This window comes from Hippocampus bargibanti, linkage group LG13 (genome assembly GCF_051943395.1).
Source record: "Hippocampus bargibanti isolate YZ-2025 linkage group LG13, ASM5194339v1, whole genome shotgun sequence".
Taxonomy (NCBI): Eukaryota; Metazoa; Chordata; class Actinopteri; order Syngnathiformes; family Syngnathidae; genus Hippocampus; species Hippocampus bargibanti.
The window spans coordinates 17601968-17621211 of NC_142746.1; the positions used below are offsets into that span (position 1 = coordinate 17601968).

At 39.8% G+C, this 19244-nt stretch overlaps 1 protein-coding gene across 14 annotated transcripts; it reads left to right on the forward strand.

Moving 5' to 3' along the window:
• Positions 1–573: 573 nt before the first annotated feature.
• On the forward strand, positions 574–19145 carry lrrfip2 (leucine rich repeat (in FLII) interacting protein 2). Of its 14 annotated transcripts, XM_089011555.1 has the most exons (27): positions 574–708; positions 1747–1907; positions 5039–5125; positions 6226–6288; positions 7834–7890; positions 7993–8031; positions 8210–8281; positions 8659–8706; positions 8790–8858; positions 9397–9486; positions 9768–9827; positions 10583–10636; positions 10762–10818; positions 11115–11186; positions 11357–11470; positions 11851–11892; positions 12677–12808; positions 13235–13306; positions 13862–14032; positions 14150–14242; positions 14567–14659; positions 15465–15566; positions 16678–16810; positions 16941–17111; positions 17185–17264; positions 17347–17451; positions 18378–19145. In XM_089011555.1, exons 2-27 carry the CDS (start codon positions 1818–1820, stop codon positions 18486–18488), a joined length of 2277 nt encoding a protein of 758 aa, XP_088867681.1. In that variant the 5' UTR covers positions 574–708; positions 1747–1817; the 3' UTR covers positions 18489–19145. The 14 variants fall into 14 exon arrangements, with proteins under 14 accessions (XP_088867681.1, XP_088867680.1, XP_088867687.1 ...); XM_089011554.1 differs by having other exon boundaries at positions 7834–8031; XM_089011561.1 differs by lacking the exon at positions 14567–14659.
• Positions 19146–19244: the final 99 nt, after the last annotated feature.

Sequence of the window (19244 nt, forward strand, 5' to 3'; positions counted from 1 at the left end):
ATATAATGATGATGATCAGGCTCTCGGCCGTTCTGGTTTTTTTATTAAGTGATAAACAGTAAGAAATAACGAGTGTATCATGAATGGAAAGGGAACCCGCTTACAAGCGGTAGGAATTGATCAACTACTGCCCCTTTGTGGCTATAGATAGACTGTGCAGTTCAGCAAGGATGCTTGTTGAATTGAGGCAATATAAAACCGCTATCCACGCTGAAAATTGAAGAAACAACACCCATTGAGTGTTGTAAAATTCATTCGTTAACCCAATTTATCACTGGCTACGGAACGACTAAGACTGTTTGAAATATTTCAGTTTGGCTTTTCACTCAGAATGACAATTTTTTTTAATTGTTTTGCGTATTTTACTGTTTTCTTTCAATAATTTGTGTTTTCATTTTCTTTGTTGAGGTAAGCTAAAATTTGGCTCTGGGACAGCACTTTGTAGGCAGCAGTGATCGTTTTAAAATAAACTTTTTTATGTGAAAGTTGAGTTGAAATGTAGTCCTGAATGCACCATCACGCCCTACTTTTCCCCCTCGACATCCGGGAACTTGTAAGCTAACCAGTGTGGAGAGTGGTAAGGAGGGCAGTGGTGGACAGCCGAACTGATGACAGCTGTCAGTGGGGACGAAATCACGAACAAATTCTGAGAAGAGGACCAATGTCGGACCCTTAAACAAGCACGGATTATTTATTAACGCCCAGAAGGTAACTTGGAATTTTTGAGTGGGAAATCGAAGTGGAATGTACTAACAATTTCCCCTGCCTCTTAAGAGAATCGATGGCTAGCTTCAGTGTTAACAAGCTAACAACGGCTGAATTAGTCTTCCACGAATTGTGTTGTTTTAAGAGCGTTCTTAAAACATGGAATTATTTGTACTAAAGTCTCGTTTTTGTTTCGGGTTATAACAAATTGTATTCAAACAAGTTGGGTAAAAACTGGCTATTGGGGGGGACAAATGCTAGTTAGCTAGCTAAATGCTGACAATCGTAAAATGTTGCTTCGCCAACAAATAACTTAATTCTCCCAGACTTTTAAACGGAATTTGTTAAAACATACATTTCTTCAACGATAGAGTTACAAGACTGTAGTATATTTCTTATTTTCCACGGTGTGGAAAACTTGTGGAGTTCAATGACGTTAGCTCGCTGAATTGGTTAACAGTATTGATTTTGAACGTCATCTACAACATTGCGTTGCTCCTGACAGTTTATTTGTAAACAGTTAAGATGTTGCTTTAGCAACAATAGTTTGTATTCAGTAAATAAACAAAATGCAGTACGACGTGAATTGATTCAAGTTGCCTATTGCGGCTTTTATTCTTTAGTCTGGACCAGCCGGTCAAGGTGCTGCAAACAGTCTCAGTGTGAAATAGTCGCATGTCACTGTGTTGATGGCAAGGAATATCCTATAGACCACTCAGCCACACTGTGAACCAGTTCATATCAAACCACCACTACAGTCTTACTGTGATTATCAGGGTTTTTTATAGTTCCATGTTCAAATTGTATGCTTGTCACATTTCAAGATGGTTCATGTCACGCACAACTGTTCGCCAAAGCCCGAGTTGCATACAATAGTGATGTTGTTTTTGCTGGGATCGTAGTTGGATATGACAGTTGATTTGTGATGGTCTATAATTCATACAGCGATACGGAGAGTTTAAAAATATGCACGTATCAAGAAGTGCAGTTGTAATGTCTTTGCTGACCATTATTAAAACCTTCCTTCTGTTTTCATGCTAGGTTTTTACTACACTCAAATTCACGCCACTCTTGCACATCACTGAAGGAGCTGCTACAGTTAGTGGGACAACATGGGCACACAAGGCACTGGTCGGAAGCGTGCCCCACTAAAAGATCGCTTCTCTGCAGAGGATGAGGCCTTGAGCAGTATTGCACGAGAGGTAAGTAGATACAGTGATTAAAATACATGCTTTCGTTTCAATAATATAACATAATATAGTTTTTGGGTTTTTTTTGGGGTGAGGTAGTTTTTTTAGCACTTGCATTTCCATTTACAATCTCCTTTGCATTCCATATTGGTTCATATATCAATTATTACTCACTGTAAAATGATGATGATAATATAACCATGGGAAGTATTTGAAGTTTTTATCGACACTTTATCAAAAGGTGTGGACATTGATCGATGACTGAAAGGGTAGTCGGTTGCATATTAAAAACAATAATCTCACTCAGATAATGAACATTTTGATTTATATGAACATTAAAATAATGATGTACCGTGGAATGGCTCACATTTACACGATTCTTGTCCATCTAACAGTCTTATAAATTACTCTACAGAACTTTTGTTTATGATTAAATCAGCATGTAATTATGCTGACTGACATCAACAACATATAATTTACGTATTGTGTTCAAGCATGCTTTTGGATGTTTTCAATTGACAACAGTAACAGGTAGTTTCTGAAGACATGGTCTTCGTCACTACAATCGGGTGTAAGGTCTGTAACACAGGATATACAAACTGTGTATGATCATACATATCCAACATGAATTCATTTTAAAGTTGTTTAAATAAAGTTACATCAAATATTCGAAGCATAATTGTCATTTATATGTCAACTCCTGCGAAAATGTGGATATTCAGGTTGTGCTGCAGGCTGCTGGTTTGACTGTACCATTTTTTTTTTTCGTCAGAGGGAAGCTGCTTGTCTTGTAACAACTTGTCTGGGTATTACTTCACTGCCATTCTTTGGTTCTTTTTTTTCAGAATGCTCTTCCTACTGTAGTAACATCGAAGAACACCATAATGGAAAAAAAGTTTTTCCAATGACTAATTGGCTAAATTGTTAATTATATATGCTTGTTGTATGTAAATCGGTTCATAGCTTCACACGTCTCTTTTTTGAATTGTTTTAAGAATGACTCCTGTCTAAAAGCAACCTCATTCTTGGGCACTAAGCACAAGACTCGATTTGCTTTCTTTACAGTCATGGAGGCCCGTCATAGAAACATGAGTCATCGGACCCACCCGACCAGATTCTAAATTTGAATCTGTTTGCAACAAAACTGTGATTAGATTGTCAAAGCCGCGAGTTCAGGGGGTCAGTGTTGAATACTGGTATTACAAAACCACATGGACCTTGTTTTGACATTGTCACCAGTATCATTCTAAAAATTGTGGCTGTTCTTTTATTTTTATTAATCAACTGAGAATTATTACTGTTGGATTTGGACTTTGTCAGTGAACAACAATCTTTAAATTCTGCAAAGAGGGGGTGTGTTTGTGCCTCCATGGAAAGTATGATTCATATTAGTGATGAATGAATACAGATCCTTATTGCCAGACATCTGTACTCGTAATGGCGACCCTCCTCTGAGCAGTCGCACAAAAACACACATTAGGGAATGATTCGTGAAGTTATTACAAAATTAAATTATTATTATTATTATTATTATTATTATTATTAAATTAATTAAACAGTGACAAATTTGTTGTAAATTACTCTGCTTTGCTAAAAAAGTTTGCCTAACATTTTTTGTCATCAGTATGATTCAAAATGTGTCCTTTACCTTTGACCTTAAAAGTTCATAAGCCTTTCTGTTTCAATACAAAGAATGGTATTGAAACAGAATGGCTGTTTATGTCTGACTGCAGCTGTGAGTCTTTGACTTACTTGCACATGAGAGGTTCATTCGGAAATAATCTCTGAGCACGTATTGGTTCATGGCAAAAGTTTGGAAACTTAGCGCTGCTGAAATTTGCCATTCGGCTCATGAGAGTGCACTAACGAAGAACAGTGCTCGACACTTGCCGTTAAGACTGGGGACATGATGTGCCATTTCGAGCACAGCCTAACACTGAATGCAGCCATTTCCAGAGTAGTAAACAGATGTAAGGGTGAATTTCTGAATGTTCCTTCAGTTAAAAGGTACTTAACTTTCAGTTCATTAACCCCCCCCCCCCCCCCAAAAAAAAAAAATAGAAACGTCGATTTCTACATCCATTTTCTAATCAATTTATCCTCACAAGGGTCACAGGCATCCTGGCACCGAGCCCAGCTGTCTTCAGACAGTATGCAAGGGGACATCCTGAACTGTTTGCCAGCCAATCGCAGGGCGCACAGAAATAAACAACCATTCATGCTCACACTCGCACCCAGGGGCAATTTAGAGTGTTTGATCAGCCTGCCATGCATGTTTTTGGAATGTGGGAGTAAACCAGAGCAATTTGAAGTGGGCATCCTGTGCAACGTGGAAAAAAAATCACATCCATTTCATATTTCCCCACATGCCCCACTCGAAATGGGCATATTTACTAAATGACGGGTTTTAAATTTCACCCGGCTTACAGCTACACTTCTCCGCTCTATGACAGAGTTTTCAGATAAAAGATAAATTGAGTTTTCATTTGTGTTCCGATTGGTGAGGCTGTACCATGGTGTGATTTTCAGTGAATTGTGGCTAAATATAGACACAGGCAAACCTCAGCCATGCTGCTGCACAGAACAGCTCAACAGATAGACAGCTCAACAGGTGCAAAAGGAAGAGAGCCAGCCATCTCATTGGTATTTTCCAATAGTTTTTGTCTCTGCTTTGAACAAAGCAGTATATTTGTCAAGCAAGATTTTTTTTTTCCAAACAAATAAAGATACCACAACCGTCTTCTATCGATTTTCATTGTAAAATTAAATGTATATTGTAAATTCCGGAACTGAAACAATCGTACAACAGTGTTGATGTAAGCTTTCGGCCTTCTGAAGTTTAACAAGTCATTTTAGGTAGCACACAGTCAGTTGGGGAATAATCAAACGGGGTTCTTCTTTGTAATTTATAAGATTGCCATTGACGTCTGTGCACAGGCATAGTTGATCGTAATTTCCAGTTGTAACATCTGCATTGAGCGAAAGGAACACAATGTCCAGTGTATTAATGGACTGTGTTTCTCCAAATGCTATTCCTTTTCTTGTTTGTTTCATGAAAAACATTCTGGTAATGTGTATTCATGTCTTCCAAGATATCTCGGTTATTGAGTGGCTAACAAGTATGTTCATGTTGTGTCTCACAGGCGGAGGCCAGGCTTGCAGCAAAGAGAGCAGCACGGGCAGAGGCCAGAGATATTCGGATGAGGGAACTTGAACGGCAGCAGAAAGAGGTATATATTCAAATGTTAGGAACAAAATGTATATCGCTGAACAACATCGTCAATGAGAATTATTCATCTGAAAAATTGTCTCTACAGACGCTCCCCAATTTACGAATGAGATATGTTCCGAACAGTCGTTCGTAAGTTGATTCAGTGCTATATTTTGTATGGAATGTATGTTTATGGCTTATATAAATAGGTTTAATGTTTATATAAGTGTGTTTAAGGCTTGTATAAGTAATATGTATTGGTTTGTACTGAAAAATAAACATTTAATAAAATATATGCTCTATAAAGTTATGTACATGTACAACTGGAGAGGATACTACATACACGTTACTACAAAAATGTTCGTATGTACCGTTGTTCGTAACTCAAATGTTCATAAGTAGGGGAGTGTCTGTACTGTATTTTACAGGGGATCCTAGGCAGGATTTTTTTCAAATCTTAGACATCACCTCAATTTTTGAGCAATCGGTTTTTGGATTAAACCTCAAACATTATGGTTTATTGCGCTGTTTCGTTGCGCAATTGTTGTCTTTCAGTTGGACAAATATCTTTTTTTCACAACCTATATTATATTATTAACCGTCATGCAAATATTTATTTAAAAAGGTAGCTTTTGCCTCACCTAAAAATGTTATATATTAGACACCAACTTCATTGGTGTCTAATATATGAACATTCAAACTTCAACCTCGTTGAAGCAATGCAATATTGTTGTTCCAGGTGTGAGTCTTTTCACATAATTGTTTTAGCTCACTTAACAATCCAAGTTCATGATTTGAATTTCGATTTTTTTTTTTTTGCTTACATATTCAGAATACAGCATGGTTGAAGTCTGAAACAATGATGTGTCCATTGTATTCTGCGCTCACTTCCCTTTAAACCTAAATCTGCTATCCTTTTCCCATACAGTATAATGCACAATACTCGTTTGCCTTTGAAGCGCAATGTTTCTCACAAAAAATAAAAAACCTGTTGCATATCCGCACAAATACCAGCATTTCTATTCTTGAAACAGTTGTTGGCCACGTTTGACATGTCAGCAGTTTTGGGTGAAGTATGATTGTATGTTTTTTTTCCTGGCACTTCCTCCCTCTGTCTAGCTTTCTTACCGCTCGTCTAGCAGCAGTAGCAGCAAAAAATGGGGTCAGATCCACCAGTGGATGGTAGGCGAGTGGGAGTTTTGCAGACCACTAATGCAGTTTATTGTGTGGGACTTTTGACCCTTAATACGTGACTCTAAAGTTACTCACCATAATAAACCTCCCTGTGAAAATAGCACCAGTGTATTTGATGCTCAGCTTGAGTTTATCAGTGGTGGAAATAATGCAATTAAATTTGGACAGAAAGTGACTGTTTCTAACATTTAACTTTGAGTTGCACTTAATCAGTTAATTTCCTTGCATGTTAATGAACTGTCTTTGCAGCATGTCTTTGAGAATTGTTACTGTAAGTAAGCGATTAATAAGGTAGTGTCAGTAGTGTTTTAGAATCAGAAAATGCACGCATGGAATTAAATCCAAATGGTTGCCGCTTTTTTAATACACTTCTCTAAGTGGAACATTAAAGAACAATCGACGTCTCCGGACAAGTTGTGTCCATAATTTGTAAAATGGCTTTAAGTGACTTCTACTGAGCGTATTTTACAAAGATTCCACCGCATATAGCTATATTTTACGTTTTAAGACTCGTGCTGAATACTCCGGAAGTCTTGTTTTTGAGTTGGTGACGAGTCTGTACGTGACGTCACTAAAGGACTGTAAAAAAGACGCGTTTAGCGGTCCTTCCAACACGTCAATGTATATTGCTGTACTCGTTTGGTCTGGGGACCTCGTGTTGCACCGAAGGCCAGAAGAGGGCGTCCAAGCGCCATATAAGGAATTTATCAGCCTGTGGAAACGGAGGTGGCCACAGGAGGTCGCCATTTTGTGCCTCTTTGTTTGGGTGAGAGATTTTCCTCCAATGTTGCCTCAAAATGGCACAAATAAATTCTTTAATTGATTGCAAACATGTATGCTTTCCTCCTTTGGTCTGATAACCTTGTGTTGCACCCAAAAGCCGCCAGAAGAGGGTGTCCAAGCTCCATATAAGGAATTTATCAGTCTGTGGAAATGGCGGTGGCCACAGGAGGTCGCCATTTTGTGCCTCTTTTCTGGTGATCGTTTCTCCCCAATGTTGCCTCAAAACGGCATGGAATAAATTATTTAATCGATTGAAAACATGTATGCTTTCCTCTTCAGAACTATTTGAATCATATTCATAAGTGGATGTGTAACAAGAAAGCATATTCTCCGAATCTGAAGCCATTGTTTTGATTCACAAGCAATGCAAGACGTCTTGGCGTGACGTCACGAACTGGGGGCGGGACTTTCTGAAAATGCCCAATTCGCAGCTCAATTTTTTGCAGATTTTGGACACTTTAAGTCATTTTTATTGGTGTTTTGCATTTGACTAAAAATATACTGCATGTTTTGGGTATTTTAGATGCTATAAAACGTACTTCTGGTGTCAGTTAAAAAACAAAATAGTGACGTCGGTTGTCCTTTAAGTGAGTAACAGTGAAGGCCGGAATACATCTCCATTTGCTGATGAACAGGATGATTGTTTTGCATGGTTTGGTTTTTCCATAGTAACATTGTGGCCTGATCCACCCTTGTAATTGAGCCTCTTGTACTGTTCAATTCTTACCAACATTTTTTTCTTGACCACAGGCTGACTCAGAAAAAGCTAGAGCCGGTAGTAGTAGTAGATCAAGCAGCCGTCATCGGGTGTGTATATTTCCCTCCTACTTTCTTACTTCCTTGTTTTCCTTGCATTTCCTTTTATCTTTTCCTTTCTGTATCTTGTTTTGTTTCTTTCAACATCAACAGGGCCTGGATGATGATATCATGTCTGTACGCAGCTACAGAGTGCGTACATTTTGCACACCCGCCGTTTTTAACACTCAAAAATCAACACTTGTTGAAAATAATGCTTATTTCTCGGAAATGGTTTGTTAAATTATTTTAAACAAAAGTCCAACAAAATACTTCTTTTTCATCATGCGTATTGTGGATGTATGATAATATTCATGTGCTACGTGTAAAGTCAAGCTCATCAGCCATCCGTGATTTGGACTCGAACAGAAGTCGATCCAGTTCTCGTAGAAAAGACATCTTGGTGCGTTTTGTTTGCATGTGTCGTAGGCTATGTGAACTGTGTGCTGCCTAACAGAAGACTACATACTGTTGTGAATTTCAGTTTCCCAGTTTGCTTTTGAAATTGGATATTTTAGCTTTGTTAAAGACTTGCAGCTGAGTGTGTGAACTAATTTAGATAACTCAAGTTACCTTAATGCTAGGACTGCTTTTCTCCAGATGTTTTTGATTTTTTTTTCGACTTTAGATTACCCTTCGTGGTGTGGCATTCTTGATAATGCTTGCTTGATGGTTTGATTGACCTCTTTTACACCTATCAAGTATTGGTGAGTTTCATGAAGTGTTCACCACCTATTTGACGTTAATTTTTTCCCCTACTTGCTCCTGCTCTCCCGTTAGTATGATGGTGTGACAAATGGCTCCACTCTCAAGACCTCGCGTTCCACTGTATGTATTTATTGATGGCAACATATAACTCTTTAATCATTGATACACATTGAGCTGATGTGACTTTTTTATTGGGAAAACAGAGTTCTGTATACAATGATCTACATGGCCATAAAAAGTCTTCGTCTAGCTCCTCCAGGAAGGATTTGCTGGTCAGTGATACTTCACCTTCATTATCTCCGCTCTGACTTCATACCAAGGGGATGTACAATCATAGCATAAGTGGTTTAACCACTAAATTTAGTTAGACTTTATACACGAATTAACATAGCTTAAAGTGGTGCCTCGATAAACCATAAGATAGATGCCTTTTGTCCTAACAGCTGGAGTTCTTCACAAGCACCTAAAATAGAGAGACAACTCTTGTGAAGTCTCCGCTGGTGTTTCTTTTTGATTTTGATGCTGCTGCATCAAGAGATTGAAGGTTGAACTTGGCCGGCAAAAGACTGGTGCAGAGTAGCCAATCGATTTACTTTGTTATCAGGATGGTGTGTACTTTAGGCTGTACATCTCATAACAAGAAATATGATCCCCTCTGTTAATAGCTATGGAGTTCCACATCAACAGCTACATGTTGTTTTATGCAATATATTACGATGAAACTGAAGTCGTGTTTAGTGATAGTGTTTCTGTTTCTTACTTTTTTTGAGGGTGGGGTGGGATGGTTATTCTATGTCATTGCCCCTCCAGACTGGACTGTACCACGATCAAAGGAAATACTCCAGCCTATCGAAGACCAAACTTCTGCCTTCTTCTACCACATCCTCCTACCAGCCACGGGTCTGTCCATCTTTCCAACTCATTTTCCTTTCATACACAGACAGCGGGGTGTAAAAGCCTTGACTCAAATGACAAACTGTAATATCGACTCTAAAATTTTTAGTTGAAGGTACTGTAGCGCTTCACCAGCATTACACTTTTTCCAGCCCTTTGGCTGCAAGCCTTGTTTGAAATTTGTAATTTCAGCAAATTGTGCATCTGTTTTTGTGTACTTCTGCTCTTACTGGAAGGAATTCTCCTCACGTCAACTGACATCCCACTGTTCCCCAATTCTCTGACAGGGCACCACTTCCTCCTCCACTTCCACTACTGTCACAGGGCTGCCACGTAGCTATAGCATGGTCAGTTTCTGTCTATTGTATGGAGACTCCCATTGCGATGCATGCCTTTAACTTCAAAGTTAGAACCTCCCTCACCCCAGTGGCCATATATATGCTCTGGGATGCCCAGGCTGGATGAGTCAGATTGCTTATTTTTAGACCCTGGACCATCTCAACTCTTGGCAGAGGCCACTTATTTATACCTCAGCAAGCAAGATAAGCTGTGTGATCAGGCCTCCAGATCATATATCTCACTGAAGAAGGATTAACAATATAATCATGATCTTTCTTTTGTCGATTTAAACTGCAGGCAAAGTTTAACCGACATATCGTGGCAATCATTTTTGTACTTAATCCCCCCCCCCCCCAAAAAAAAAAAAAAAAAAAAAAACTTTTGTTTTTTTATTCTACAGGTATAAGTGGATCATTTAGAAGCGGCACTGATTCTGTACTCATATTTTATGCTTAGAAACAATAATGTTCATTGACATTTGTGCTTGACATTTGTCCTACTTACGAGTTCAAAGATAGACAGGATTTCTTCAGTTGTACAAAGTGTATTATTCCCGGAAATGTTGTTTGAATATTATAAATATGGAAAGATTTGGAATAAAGTTGCAGTGTTTGCCGTTCAGCATTGAAAAAAAGGGCCTTACCTACTAAAAATACAGTGAGTGCTTCTACTTACTGCATGACCCTCCCAAGGCTCACGGCTACACAGCTCTGCACCCTCTGTTTTTGCTGAGTCCTGCATTGTCTCCGATGTGTGCCCTCAGGCCTCTATTTATGACAACACCGCTCTTTACGGCTCAAGTCTGGGTTCAAGAGCAGTAAGTCTTGTTTGTATAAACAACCACCACAACAACCTACTTTGTGCTTTTTGCCTTAAGTGCTTCCCCTCTCGTCTTAATCTCATTTTCTGCCACATCTGCCACCCCTATCCCCTTTCACACAGCCATCTGAATATAGCTGGTACTCCTCTGGAGCCAGTTCCACTCGCAGCAGCCCTTTGGTGAGCGCTATAATCGGCCTCCAATCGCATGATGTACACTAACATCACACACAAAATGTCCCCTGCTCCAGGACTCTCTAACGTTGATCTTCCATAAATCATTCTCTGACTTAATTTTAAAGACACTATTGTTATATTTGAAGTATATGCATCAACATTTGAGAACATGTTTAGAAATTATGTGGGAACTTGCGTTCTGTACACAATTGTCCTGTTCGCCTACACAAGCAGGGCTCCTCACAGGAAATGTTGTGGTGTGTGCTATGTGTGAATATTTCTGTGCGTGCCCATGTCAGTCTTCCTCAGATGATGACATGGTGAGCAGCGTATCCCAAGAACGCTTCAGGAGAGGCCGCAGGGACAGTGCGGTGAGCTTTAGGGACAAGAGGAGTGCTCCGTTTCGAACGCTCATTTCATTTGTCACAGATTATAATGTCAACTCTTGTTGTTTTGTTCTCATGGCCATGTCTTGATGTATATCCTTTTTTCCTCCACTCTTTTCTGTCTGCTTCTTTCATCGTGTCTCTATTGAAAGTAGTCGTCTGACTTCTCTGACATTAGTGAGTCTGCAGCTGATTATTTCAGCCGCTCCAACAGAAGGGGCAGTATTGTGTCTGATTTGGATGATTTGAGCATTCCAGATCCCGATGCTGTAAGTTGCCTGATTCAGTTCCCAGCATTTGAGTGTTAGAATATTTCTATTGCTACATGGTTTGAAACTAACATTTAGTTAATGTAAAAGATTCATCTCACGGTTGGTCATTTGGCAACTCATGACTTGGTGTTATCTCTGTAGGAAGCCATCTCATCGGTAAACCTTACATTTGTATGTTCAATAAAAATGTGATGAATGCAGTGTTTTTTTAGTTTTGTTTAATGAATTGAATTATTATTGGTTGTGCTGAATTTGTGAACGTGCAGCACTTCTACTGATTGGTCCCTAATTTGCAGAGTGGCGAACTATTCTAAGCATGATTTTTCATCAACATTTTCTTCCCATATAACCTAATACTATATTTCTCCTTTTTTCAGCTGGATGAAAAATGCGACAAACAATATACAGATTACAGTCGGGTAAGTGTACCCACCGGCAACATATTTTCCTTAAAAAACCTCGACATGATTTGGAATTGTTACACAGTTGACATTTGTATATTTCAGCGCCAAAATACTGAAAAATTGAAACATCCCTTGATCACCTGAGAACAAAATGGATTTCCAAAAGAGAATTTGATACATTTCTCAATATATTTAATTACACGACTTGCACCTTTAAAATCAAAACCGGTTTCTCACCGGTTTTCCAATCCACAAAAATGTTTGTTACGCCCCTCGTACACACACACTTGTAGTCAAATCCACTCGAAAGTCATGTTTGTTTATTCCCCGGCAATGAATTATATTGTTATGATGTAGATCATGCAGTAACATAACACAACTATTGACTCTATAAACGGGATGGTGCCATAGAGGTTGTCCTCAGGAATGTTAAAAGCACAGCCAAAAGTGTATGTGGCATTTCCAAACATTCACTACATCCGTTGCCGTTATGTTTAATCACACATCCATGTTATAATATGGTGATCTTTCATTAACGTGGTTGTAGGAGAGTCACGGTCATAGCACCCCCTTTATCAACAATTAATTACAAAAAATGAGAGCCAAATTTTGTACATGTTACACCTCTGGAGGAATTTCAAGAGCCGGTTTATCAGGTTTATCAAACTACAACTCAAGCAAGTGACAGTGACAATGTGAAACACAGAATGATCGGACTCTTCTGCGCTGTTTGGTGACTGTCAGTGTGTGCTTTATGTGCATTTTGTTTTGACTGGTCACCTGCATGTTGTGTTTCCAGCCGTCTTCCCGCTGTGCCACCCCGGGCCTTTCAGCAGCAACATTGGCCTCACTGGGTGGAACCTCATCGCGACGGGGAAGCGCAGACGCGGGCAGCGTCTATGACCCAGACACTAGCTTGAGCGAACTAAGGGTAAGGCAAACAAACAGTACTTACCTTCTGCAATCACATCAACAATTTGCAGATGGGGAAATCAGCGGCAAAGCAGGACAGGGCATAAACAAAATAACTGCAATAAGTCTGGCGAACTCATAGTTATTTATCTATGATCTATAATTGTTCTGTCCCCATGAATCTCCCCAAAGCATTGCTTCTTTTTGTCCTCTCCGCCGTTCTAAGCATTTACTGGGCCACTTTTACCTTTATGGATGCATGGGAGGCCTGGGATGTGACATGTGACCTTTGAAGCTATTCCTTATATGTGAGCGTGCTGGTACTGTGCATTCCGGACGCATTCTCTGTTAAGAGATAGCAGCACGTGTGCTTTTGTAATCTCCTTGACCATCCCCCGTCTTCTTTGTAGTTCCGATTCAACCGTTCCCTCCATCTGCTCCACAGGATATCTATGAACTAAAGGACCAGATTCAGGATGTAGAAGGGCGATACATGCAAGGGCTTAAAGAGCTGAAGGTAGAAGGGCTCAAGTTCACAGCATGTCTACTCTTGTTCTCTGAGAGCAGTATGGCATCACTAACCCCCTGCCTACCCACTCAACCCCCCTAGCCCCCACGCCTGTACCCCCTAACACCACGACCATGTGATCTGCGTGTTCTCTGCCTGAATAGCAAGGACATTTCTTTTGCATGATTTCCCAACACTTACTGTTTTTATCCAAGTTACTTTCTGTGGCCACAACTGAAGACATGCCCACGTTTTTCCGGAAGTCATAGTAGTGACCTGCTCCACCTGCCGACAGCAGGCAGCGGGGATGTTTAGAATTTCTGCCATTATGGTTTTGGTACTCTTTGATGTGGCCTAACATCCAGTGTTTGAAGTAGACATCATATTTACTTGGTCACAGTAGTTATTTTTTTTAGATGGTTGCTCTGTAAATATAACAATGATTTTAGAAAGGAAAAAAGTAAGTACAAAGAAGGCGTCGCTTAATTCCTAGGCCTATGATATTTTTTTTTCAGGTTTAGCAGTGCTTAAAACTGTGTTATAACATGCTCCGTTTCATGTCAGGAATCCCTTACTGAGGTGGAGGAGAAGTATAAGAAAGCAATGGTATCCAATGCACAGCTGGACAATGACAAAGGCAACCTCATCTACCAAGTGGACACTTTAAAAGACGTAATTGAAGAGATGGAAGAGCAAATGTCTGAGATGAAGCGAGAGCTGGAAGAAAAATCAAAGGTGAAAGAATCAGTCCCATATTAATTTCACCCGTTTTATTGTTTGATTTAAGATGATGAATATCTGCTAGAATTGGTATTTTAGGTGATGTTTTTGATATTGTCATTTCTCCCCCAGGAACTAGAAAGACAAAAGCACACATGTACTGTCCTGCAGCATAAACAAGAAGAATTGAAAGAGGGAATCCGGCAGAGAGATGAACTTATTGAGGTTTGTCTTACGCTTCTTTGTGTGAGCACATTTTTTACAAAGCTTTCAGCACAATAAAAGCGCTAGTTGCTCCGTGCAGCTGCCTACTGAGACTTAGTGCAGGGACCCGATAAGGACTTATTGACACTGGCCTCCTTCTAATTCATGTATATTTAGGAAAGTCAGTTATCACCACAATCCTTCCGTTTCCTTACTGCTCTGATAAAGAGCACATTCTTACCCTGTTTCAATTGTGTGTATGTATTTTTCTTATTTGGTCTTCCGCTGAATATTTCCTTCCTGTCTTGTACTTTAAATTCTTGTTACTGTTCATCACTTCTCCAGGAGAATCAACGAATGCAGGCTAATTTAGATGCGATCAGCAGAGAGGTGTATGACCTGCAGGAAACAATAAACTGGAAGGACAAAAAGATTGGGGTAGGCGGTCCCGCATAGATCCTGCTATAGAGGCACTAGATCAGGGATGCCAAACTCCGGTCCTCGAGGGCTGCCGTACTACATGTTATCCAAATCTCCCTGTTGCAACGCACCTGATTCAAAGCAACTGGCTCAATGGACTCACCCGATTCAAATGATCAGATCAGATCGTCATCAAGTTCTGCAGAAGTCTGACATTGAGCCTATTCTGGTGCGTTGCAACATGGAGACTTGGAAAACATGTAGGGCGGCGGCCCTCGTGGACCGGAGTTTGACACCCCTGCACGAGATGATCTAAATTTTAAGCCACGCAAATCTTTTGTCACTCACACCCTCTGCATAATGGACTCACTGTGGCATAGGAAGCACACCCGCATATAATAGTTTCTGCATGTCAGAATAACAGGGTGTTAAGTTGTGATCCGACAAGTTTTGCTCACAAAAAAAAGGTTGCCGTGATTATCATGCATCATGTAAAAATATAATTTTATGAACTTTTACAATTTGCTGGTACAAATAAGTGTTTAAAAGTTAATCATCCAGCATGATGTGCATATTTCACACGTGATCAGTTTGACAGGCCGTTGCAGAATTAATTTTCCCCCTTCCTTCTGCACTCAGTCATGCTTTTCCTGTGTCTCTCCTTTCCGACTAGCTATCTCCCTTTGTCCATTTTCACTGTTGGTTTGGCATGCACAGCGCATGATTGTGCATGAGGCATGACAAACGTGCTAATGCATCTGTATCCACTGTCCAACTTCACTTCCTCTTGTCCATTCTTGTCTTCTGTCATCTGTGTGGCCAGGCCCTAGAGAGGCAGAAAGAGTACTTTGATTGCATTAGGAATGAGAGAGATGAGCTCAGACATGAGCTTGCTGACATCAAGGAAAAAGCCAGATCGGGAGAGGTAGGTCATCCTGCGACGTGACAACAAATACGGCTGAGACATGCGCTACTTGTGAATAATGACTTTTGGTTTGGTAGAAAATGATCAAGTTCAAGATAAACATGGCTGTTTTGGTTTACATGATGATGTTTTTATGAGGGCACATAGCCACTTCTAATGTTTTTTCATACCTGCTATTTCTCATGGTTTGTATTGTGGACATATAGCTTAATACAATAGTGCCTTGAGATGAATTACCTGAAACAGATTTTCTGACTTTTTTTTTTTTTGGGGGGGGGGGGGGGGGTTAGCTTGATATCATTGACAAATGTTTGAAATACATCCACCAAATGTTATCAATGAACTCAACTCACTGAACAGCAAGCAGCAGTTTTCACTTCTTTAAAAAGAGATTTCAAGATATTGTGAAACTCTTCTCCCTCTGTGTGTGGACAACTGTATTCTAGTTCTTGTCACCACACCAGAAGTAGCTGCAATCAACTCACCCTGAGAAATGGTATTTTCCTTCTCAATGACACATTACAAATATTTGAAGTGGAATTTTGGGAGATAGGTTGTAACATATTAACTCATTCACCGCCAGACATGTACCCAGTCCAAAAATGTGTCTACTCCAGTGCCAGGGTTTTTGTCATTGTCACTTGAATTCCAGGACCCAGAGAATATTGAATTTTCGGACTACATAAACATTCAATGCAGCGTCAGAAACATTAGAATCTCTTCTTTCATTAGAAAAAGAGTTAATTCCTAAATTATGTGGGTCTGGTGTTATATGGGCTTGAAATGAGGGCCACTGTCCAAAATACAATGCAATACATACATATTGGTTTATATAGCACTTTAATAACAGCTGAAGCTGGAACAAAGCGCTAACATAGAAAAAAGGGAAATGCTGCCCCTTGTGGAAGGGGGAAAACATTGCCAGAGGCCATGGCCAGCACTTTATCAGCACCCAAACAAGAAAACAAAACCCGAACAAATTTGGGAATGGCGCTCTGTCATATTTTCATTTACGGGATAAATTTGCGAATGGCAGTGAATGAGTTAATGTCATTTCCATTCATTTCAAAATTCATTCATTCATTTCATGCTCGTGTTTGTCTCCTGCCAGACACACGGGCTCGTCATCATTCCAGATGGTACACCAAACGGAGACATCAGCCATGAGACCGCATCCTCGGGAATCACCGTGGTCTCGCAAGAAGCCGCCCAGGTATTGGAATCTGCAGGAGAGGGTCCACTCGGTAAGTCACACAAATGGGTTTTGATGGCACGTTTGAAATTATGTGGGGTACTCCGTCCAAGTGGATTCCGTAATTCTGATATAGCTTCCAAACCGATTGCAGTGTATATAATTTTATTTCTGTTTAATAGATGTCAGGCTACGGAAGTTAGCTGAGGAAAAGGATGAGCTGTTGGCTCAAATCAGGAAATTGAAAAATCAGGTGGAGGAGGAGCGACTGAAACACTCAAAGGTTGACAGTGTGTATGCAGATGGGGAGAAGATGGAGAACGGCACCGAACTCCACTTCATTGAAATGCAGAGTAAGTTTAGCTTATCATGATTGGGCTGTATTTATCAATCCCAGCTTCATTTCAAAACTCTATTCATGCTCAGGAGACGCCAACAGACAAATTAGTGAATACAAATTCAAGCTTTCAAAGGCAGAACAGGAAATGGGTACAATGGAACAAAACGTAAGTACCGGTTACAGATTGCTTGTCAAATGCTTCGGAAACGTGGAAATGACTAAATGGTTTGTTTGTCTTCTTGCTTCAGATAAATAGGCTTGAAGGGCAAGTATCCAGGTACAAGTCATCTGCAGATAACTCTGAGAAAATAGAAGATGAGCTTAAAGCAGAGAAGCGCAAACTCCAGAGAGAGGTAAGCACAAACGGTTTGATTTAATAGAAATGACCATTCGGAGAAAGTGGAATCAGCTGCAGCAAGTGACAACACCTTGAAAACATTTCAGTTATCAGTAAATCACTAAATTTGTCTGGGTCAAAATCTTCTCACTGCCACGTTAACATCTTTGGAATCTCTTCATTAGTCCGCTTGGACTGTAGATAAGAAGCAATGCATTCTGGCTTCTAATCAGAATCAGAAAGCCTTTAATAGTCCCACAATGGGGAAATTTGCAATTAATCAAATAATAATAATAATAATAAATTATTCTGTTTCCTAATCCAAATTGTTTATTACTGTAAAATTGCAAAAAAAAAAGAAATTAAAAATAGACATTGGTGATTTAAACACGGACATGTTAAACTAAAATCGTGGGATTTCATCCAATGTAACATAATGCAAAATATTTATTGAGACGGGCATATGGAAATTAGCATGGATGTTAGACATGGCAAAATATGTACCTTAGTAATAATAGTAATACATGAGTTACATTATAATTTTAAAGCTGCTGTCAAAATCTATTGCACATTTCTACAGCTTCAAAGTTAAAATCATTTTAACAGTAATCATACATGTTAAGTTTCAGAAATCATAAATCGGGAGATTTTCATACTCGTGACTCTGTGGTGTGTGTTAAAATAATGTGAGTGTTATAAAGTATTGTGGTCAAAACCGGGAGTCTCCTGACCAAATCGTGAGATTTAACATGTACGAGTAATGAACAGATTGGAGAAAAAGCATTTATAATGCAGTTTAAACTACTACTTGATACCACTAGAGGGAGCTCGCAAGTCACCCTTTAAACAGCAGTGTACACAATATAAAATGTCACAGATTCAATTAAGATTAAATTTGATCAGAGTCACAACCAAGACGTGTGTAATGTTGTTCCCTGGCAGCTGCGCACAGCTTTGGACAAGATCGAAGAGATGGAGATGACGAACAACCACCTCGTAAAACGCTTGGAAAAGATGAAGGCCAACAGGAACGCTCTCCTTTCCCAACAGTGAGGCACGGGCGGCATCACCGTAGAAGCCCTTAAAAAATCGCACCGCCGACTGCCATGTCGCGTCTGCCCTCCAAGCTCTCACGCTTGAACATGTGTAGCTCAGCAAAAACTTTCCACGTCACGAAAAGGACAAAAGAATGAGCAGACCTGCCTTTCTTTGCAAACCAAAAGTTTCGGTTTGTCCCGGCCAGCTGTTGCCAGGACTCAAATGCAACAAAATAGAACATCCATGGGAGATACAGTACAAGTGAGGACATTTTTGTTTTTTGTTCTGCAACGTTTTTTGATTTAAGCGCGCGCAACGTCACATGATTTAAGTTTATTCTGGCTGGGTGCTTGGCTCTTTTTTTTTTTTTTTTTTTGTTAAGTTGCATGAATGAGTATCCTGATACTTTTACAAGGACTGTCACAGCTGCTCCCGGCCCTGCACCTTCCAACTTCCCTCAAACAAGCCAAGTGCCTTCTCCATCAAACAATAATGGTTTTTACTGGTGGTACAATATGTATTGAAAGAGGTGCAAATGGAAAATATAGCCAGCCAATTGCTGCAATTTCCTTCACTTTTTGTTGTCGAATATTTAAAAGATTTCTTGAAAAATGAATGTGCTATTTGCAGAATTGTGTAAACTGTATTTTATTTCAAATAAGCTCATGTGCACATGCTCTCAGTCATCTCTTACTAGGGGGGTTTCCTGCGTGATAAAGTCATTGCCCTTAAACCTTGTAAGTGGGTGGACCACGGTTGTCAGCAAAAACC

What these genes read in the sequence shown, in the direction of transcription:
- lrrfip2 (XM_089011554.1), top strand. Translation starts at nt 1,818, where the DNA reads ATGGGCACACAAGGCACTGGTCGGAAGCGTGCCCCACTAAAAGATCGC. An exon ending in TCAAGACCTCGCGTTCCACT is followed by an intron (nt 8,707 to 8,789) that starts GTATGTATTTAT and finishes TTGGGAAAACAG; the next exon opens with AGTTCTGTATACAATGATCT. An exon ending in CAAGTCTGGGTTCAAGAGCA is followed by an intron (nt 10,637 to 10,761) that starts GTAAGTCTTGTT and finishes CCTTTCACACAG; the next exon opens with CCATCTGAATATAGCTGGTA.